General features: G+C 44.1%; 1 protein-coding gene across 2 annotated transcripts; it reads right to left on the bottom strand.

Annotated features, from left to right (window-relative positions):
* Nucleotides 1-460: 460 nt before the first annotated feature.
* Nucleotides 461-3,859, bottom strand: drd1b (dopamine receptor D1b). Of its 2 annotated transcripts, none has more exons than XM_034178059.1 (2): nt 3,368-3,859; nt 461-2,893 (listed from the first exon to the last, which is right to left on the bottom strand). In XM_034178059.1, exon 2 carries the CDS (start codon nt 2,560-2,562, stop codon nt 1,186-1,188), a length of 1,377 nt encoding a protein of 458 aa, XP_034033950.1. In that variant the 5' UTR covers nt 2,563-2,893; nt 3,368-3,859; the 3' UTR covers nt 461-1,185. The 2 variants fall into 2 exon arrangements, with proteins under 2 accessions (XP_034033950.1, XP_034033951.1); XM_034178060.1 differs by having other exon boundaries at nt 3,565-3,859.
* Nucleotides 3,860-6,569: the final 2,710 nt, after the last annotated feature.

The raw sequence follows: 6,569 nt of genomic DNA, 5'->3' as shown, positions 1-6,569 counted from the left end.
GCGGAATAGTTCGAGTTTGTACTTTGTGAGGGGCAGTATTACAGAAAGAATTGGGGTACGAAATAACAGTACTTAGCGGTAATGTTTTTAAAGACAATAATTTCTGACACAGTGATCACTTTCACTCATGCTGAACGAAAGGAGGAGAAGCAAAGCCTTGAAAAGGTGATTATTTTGGACTACGTTAAGAATTCATTCAGTTATTCCACCCTAAACGTACGAAAATCTGGATTTGCCATAGTTGTTTGCCCTCTTGCCTTCCCAGCATGCATCGCACACAACAAAGATGATGACGGAGTCTATGGGAAAGTTATGCTCTGCTATTATACTATGCTAACAGCATCTGACTTCTTCTTCTGGGCATCTCCTGTGCTGCACTTTCTGCTACTCTATGTGGCGGTCCCCCCAATGGTGAACAAAAGGCACAGCACAGGCATAAAAATATGAAGAAGCTCCCTGGTCATGAAATATGTATTTGAAGGTAAGCAAAGCCACTTTTAGCATATTTTAATTTATCATGGAAATTGAATGTCTACATTAAACAATGAATTGCATCACATTGCTCTGTATTGTACTAAATCGAATCACATTAAATCATATTGTTCCATAATGACAAATATCATTCCTGAATCGTATGATAGCCCACGTATCTTGACACATATCAAACCATTTTATAATGGCAGAGCTGCGCACCCCTAATAATTAACTTTTGAAGAAAAAGTGACGGCAATCAACATTTATCTATACTGCAACAAAACCAGTTTACCCACATTTTTGTCTTCCAAGAGCAGGAAACACATATAAAGCACCTACAAGACATTTTGCTAAGAAGCACTACAACTTTCTCCCTTGTATATACTGTGTTGAAGCCTTTCTAGGACAATGTCAGTACTATACAGCAGAAAATGTGGATGTATACATATTTGCTAATATAAAACATGTATACATCTGCACACTTCAGTGTTCTGCTTATATATTCACGTTATTTTAAATCAACATTTATCATCAATTCGGTCAGTGTGATAAATAAATGTTGATGGTATTTTGCAGATTATATCTACAATAAAGTGCATTTACTTTAAAACATTCTCCTGGTTGTTCCATGTAGATTTTCCATGGCAGTCACATCCTTAGGTCAGTCACTGGCATCTGTACACTTCTTGCACACCTCTGATCCATGTTTTCTCAACACAACACAGCTTTATGCTGTCCATTCTGTGTTATGGGATTGATCTTTTCCAGCGTCACCTCAGTATCGCTGTCTAAATTCCCAGAGATGGCTGGGGAGAGTTTCTCCAAGGTGCTGTTGCACATCCCCACCTCAACCTCCCCAGCGCACGCATCCTTCCTGTGTAACTCCTCCTCCTGACACAGGATGCTGTGAGGAATGATGTAGCTGGCCGAGTGGCTGCCCTCCTTCGGGATGTGACGTTTGGGCTGATACTGAGTGTTGGCCTTGCAGGTCGGTGCTCCCATGTTGTTGTTGATGCTCACGATCTCAATGGCATTGCTCCCGGGGCAGAGCCGGTGGCAGCCAAGGAGGATGGAGAAGGCCTTGCGGAAGTCGGCATTGAAGGCATAGATGATGGGGTTGAGCGAGGAGTTTGCCCAGCCGAACCACACGAACACGTCGAAGGTGGTGGGGCTGATGCAGGGCAAGTTGGCGGTGCCATTTGTCTCACAGAAAGGAACCATGCAGTTAAGGATAAAGAAGGGTAACCAGCAGCACACAAACACTCCCATGATGACTGAGAGCGTTTTTAAGACTTTGGTTTCACGTTTGAATGACATTTTGAAGGAGCTCTCGCTCTCGATGTTTGAACCCATGCTGCTGTGGCGGTTTTTGGCACTCTCAGCTGCCCGCTCCAGGGCAGATATTCGCCGTATCTGTTTCTGGGCAATGCGGTATATCCGGGTGTAGGTGACGATCATAATAGCCACAGGGATGTAGAAGCTGATGAGGGAAGAGGAGATGGCATATGTCCTGTTGAGGCTGGAGTCACAGTTGTCAGGTGGCAGGTCACCGGGGTATGTTCCATTTAGCTCTGCATAACTAGTAGTCTGAGCTTTGTGCCAGTTAAGCTGCACGGGGATGAAGGAGATGAGAACGGACAGGGTCCATGCCATGCTGATCATCAGACATGCCACTTTTGGAGTCATCTTCCGTTCATAACGGAAAGGGCTGGAGATGGCCCAGTAACGATCGACGCTAATCACACACAGGTTCAAGATAGAAGCTGTGGAACACATGATGTCAAATGCAACCCAAATATTGCAGAATGCACCAAATGGCCAAAACCCCACAATCTCTGTCGCCGCCTTCCACGGCATCACCAAGATCGCCACCAGGAGGTCAGAGATGGCCAGGGAGATGACAAAAAAATTGGTGACCTTCGACCGCAGGTGTCGGAACTTAGTGACAGCGGCACACACGAGCGTGTTGCCCAGCAGCGTGGTGAAGATGAGGAGAGAGAGGAAGCATCCTGTCAGCACACGTTTGGACGAGTCCCTCACTTGAAGCAGCTGCTTGCCATCTCGTACTGTGGAGAAATTCTGATCCATTGTTTAGATTACACCACAGAATGAGCTGAGAGAGAAAGAGAGAGGGAGGGGGGAGGGGGGCGGCTGAGAAGAGTCACCCCATCACATCCCCAGCCTGCAGCTGCTGCGGCCTCTCTGGAGCAGGGTTCAGACGGACTGTTTAGCTGGTGGGGAAGTGGGTTGTCTTGGCACCAGCTCCCCCACAGGCTGGGTCATCCATAGCCTCCTCGTCACAGCTATCATCCTTCCACAAGAACTGCTATAAATATTTCAAAAAAATCTCTCCAGCAGCTGCCCAAAAAATATGACTTGTCCATGAATCCGTTCAGTGGCAGCAGCAGCAGCAGACATTCTACAGTATGAAGAACAAACAGTAAAAAAAAATGTACAAAATTACGTTTTTAAAAGTAAAAGTGCCTATAATTTTCATTATATCTCAGCTGGAAACTTTCACGCCATATTGTGGTGGAGCTGTTGAGTAATCAGAGTGCTGTGGCCAACCTTATATACCACCTCATCAATAACGTTTATTGATTGTTTTGGGGCTGGTTCGTCTGATTTGTTTAACCTCCAGGCATGTCCCACTGTCATTAAATTGTTGCCTGTATTGATCCAGCTGTTTGTTTGTTTATTCATTTAGACTATTTATTTATTTAGGTTTACTTGGCAAGCGTGTGGGGGGTCTTATTTAAATGCGTCGCCTTTTGGAAAGCATCAGTCACGGCTCCTGTTACGCACACATCATATCCAGAGTGCGCGCTCACATTGGTGCAGCGTCAAATTAAAATAAATAAACAGTCATACATGAGTGATGGCGAACACCCACCTAAATTCAGCTGTCAGTGTGATGTTTATGTGGAGATCCGCGTCTTCACCAGGCAGAGGCGCAGCTTGTGTCCTCAGTCTGGAGTGTGCGCTCTGCGCCGCGCCGCCGCGGTTGTCTCGGTTTGGATTGCAAAGAACTGTTCCAAATCCAAACGAGAACGAGAACGCACTGCTAAACATAAATTCATTTACACTTACACAAATTCCACGTGTCTTCTGCGCGTTTCCAACTTGGCACAAAATAAAGTGACGGCGCTCATCTCGTGCGCGCTCCTCCGCAGGAAACCCAGTCCTTGGAGGTCGTCGGCTGTTCCACTCGGTCCCGACGCTTTATTTTGCGGACATCCTTTGTTGTGTAACACTTCTGTGTGGTGTGCAGTCTGATTTGCCAGCGGAGAGTGATGGCAGTGTGACTCTGATCTCTCCTCCTCTCTGAGCTCAGCCCGCTGCTGCTGCTGCGCGCCACGATGGCACTACTGCTCCATTTAACCTACGAATAAAGAGGAAAGCAACCCGGATTCCTCACAGATTAAACATATTAAACAGACCGCGCTGAAAACTCTTATCTGCATCAAACCGATGGAAAGTTGAGGAAACCAACACTGAAAATGTGAGAAGTTCCCGTGAAAACGCACCGCCACTCCTTCAGAAGTATTTATTATATAATAAATACACAACTGCAAAAATAAAGTTGAACTAATTGTGTAACAATGTTTCTAGGAGACGTGCAAAGTGAGAAACTGTAAATCAGATTGATGCCCTGGGATGAATTTGGTGCTGGCTGACAGGTGGAGGCGCAATGTTGCCATCTGCTGGATGGAATCACACATGAGAGCTTTTATGAACATCTCCATAAACATCTAGACACTGAGTGTTGTGATGTGGGATAGAGGGGAGGAGGAGACTGGATGTCAGTCGTGAAGCTAATGCTCCCCCGCCTGTGGCTGCTTAGCAGGCCCAGCCAGTTTGGTCCAAGGGCATTTTTTGGACAGTTCACTCGCCTGGCATAAATGTTTTATTATTGCTGTTAACAGCTCTCCCTGCATCCCACAATCAAGTTTTATGTCTCTCTTTTTTTCAGGACAACCTGTGCTTTCATAATATATATGTTTTTGTTGTGTTTTATAAGTGTAATAAAGGTTTACAATCAAAAATAGGCAAGGAAAAAATAAAGCGAAAAATAATTTTCCACACACAGCAAACGATAATAAACAATTGTTTTGACACTTTATAAAGGTAATTTGAGGTCTTGTGTGAAAGACTGTACAACAACATGGTTCAAACAATAAACACAAATGCACATTTTGAACAATATATACAAAATGGTCTATGCGTTTTGTTGTCCATTGATATGGTAAACAGTGCTTTACGCAGAGAAAGCAACAGAGTTATCCAGTAACATTCACATGCAAACTAGTGGAGCAATGCTGATAGTTAACACTCTTTGTTTGAGCACGTGAGATCGTAATCAGAGGCTCTCTGTGTGCTCCTGCTTCCATTGACAGCTGTGCGTAATGGCGCAGGGCACACTGAGTATGTACTAATGGTATGTACTCATTGGAGCACCCAGGGGGCTATTCAAACGAGCCAACTAGTAACATATCACTCCTGAAAATGATCTTTGGCTTTTCACGTGAGGTAAATCTGCCCACGATTGGATTTTGGAAAACCATGTGACGGTGAACCAATTCTGATTGGACACTCACATTGCGCACGTGATCACACAGCTTCTATGAGGAGTACAAAGGGCCAACGGCTGGCTCGAAAGTCAGCTGAGTTAACTTTTCAGCAAAAAAAAGTAAGTTTCTATCTCATATCATTAAAAAGTTATTTATAATTTAGTAAAGCTTGGTCTTAGCCATCGTATACGATGGCGTCGGCCCCAGAGGGTTAACTACAACCCCAATTCCAATGAAGCTGGGACGTTGTGTAAAATGTAAATAAGAACACAATGATTTGCAAATCCTCTTCAACATATATTCAATTGAATACACCACAAAGACAAGATATTTAATGTTCAAACTGATAGACTTTGTTATTTTTGTGCAAATATTTGCTCATTTTGAAATGGATGCCTGCAACACATTTCAAAAAAGCTGGGACAGTGGTATGTTTACTACTGTGTTACATCACCTATCCTTCTAACAGCACTCAATAAGCATTTTGGAACTGAGGACACTAATTGTGAGTGTTATGATTGGGTATAAGAGGAGCATCCCCAAAAGGTTCAGCCAGTCACAAGCAAAGATGGGGTGAGGATCACCACTTTGTGAAAACTGTATGAAAACATAGTCCAACAGTTTAAGAAAAATGTTTCTCAATGTTCAATTGCAAGGAATTTAGGGATTCCATCATCTACAGTCCATATTATAATCAGAAGATTCAGAGAATCTGGAGAACTTTCTACATGTAAGCGGCAAGGCCGAAAACCAACATTGAATGTCCATGGCCTTCGATCCCTCAGATGGCACTGCATTAAAAACCAACATCATTCTGTAAAGGATCTTACCGTGTGGGCTCAGGAACACTTCAGAAAACCATTGTCAGTTAACACAGTTTGTCGCTACATCTACAAGTGCAAGTTAAAACTCTACCATGCAAAGTAAAAGCCATACATCATCAACATCCAGAAACGCCGCCGTCTTCTCTGGGCATGAGTAAATTTGAAAAGGACCGACATACAGTGGAAAAGTGTGCTGTGGTCTGATGAGTCCACATTTCAAATTGTTTTTGGAAATCATGGACATCCTGTCCTCCAGACAAAAGAGGAAAAAGACCATCCAGATTGTTACCAGCGCAAAGTTCAAAAGCCAGCATCTGTGATGGTATGGGGGTGTGTTAGTGTCCATGGCATGGACAACTTACACATCTGTGATGGCACCATCAGTGCTGAAAGGTACATTCAGGTTTTGGAGCAACACATGCTGCCATCCAAGCAACATCTTTTTCAGGGACGTCCCTGCTTATTTCAGCACGACAAACCCAAGCAACATTCTGCACATGTTACAACAGCGTGGCTTCGTAGTAAAAGAGTGCAGGTGTTAGACTGGCCTGCCTGCAGTCCAGACCTGTCACCCATTGAAAATGTGTGACGCATTATGAAGCACAAAATACGAGAATGGAGACCCAGTTGTTCGACGGACTGTCGAACAACTGAAGTCGCACATCAAGCAAGAATGGGAAAGAATTCCACCTACAAAGCT

This window comes from Thalassophryne amazonica, chromosome 9 (assembly GCF_902500255.1).
Source record: "Thalassophryne amazonica chromosome 9, fThaAma1.1, whole genome shotgun sequence".
Taxonomy (NCBI): Eukaryota; Metazoa; Chordata; class Actinopteri; order Batrachoidiformes; family Batrachoididae; genus Thalassophryne; species Thalassophryne amazonica.
This window is presented reverse-complemented; position numbering and strand designations above follow the sequence as displayed.

Bases quoted from the DNA above. Each gene is read 5' to 3' on its own strand.
- drd1b (XM_034178059.1), bottom strand. From the start codon at position 2,562: ATGGATCAGAATTTCTCCACAGTACGAGATGGCAAGCAGCTGCTTCAA.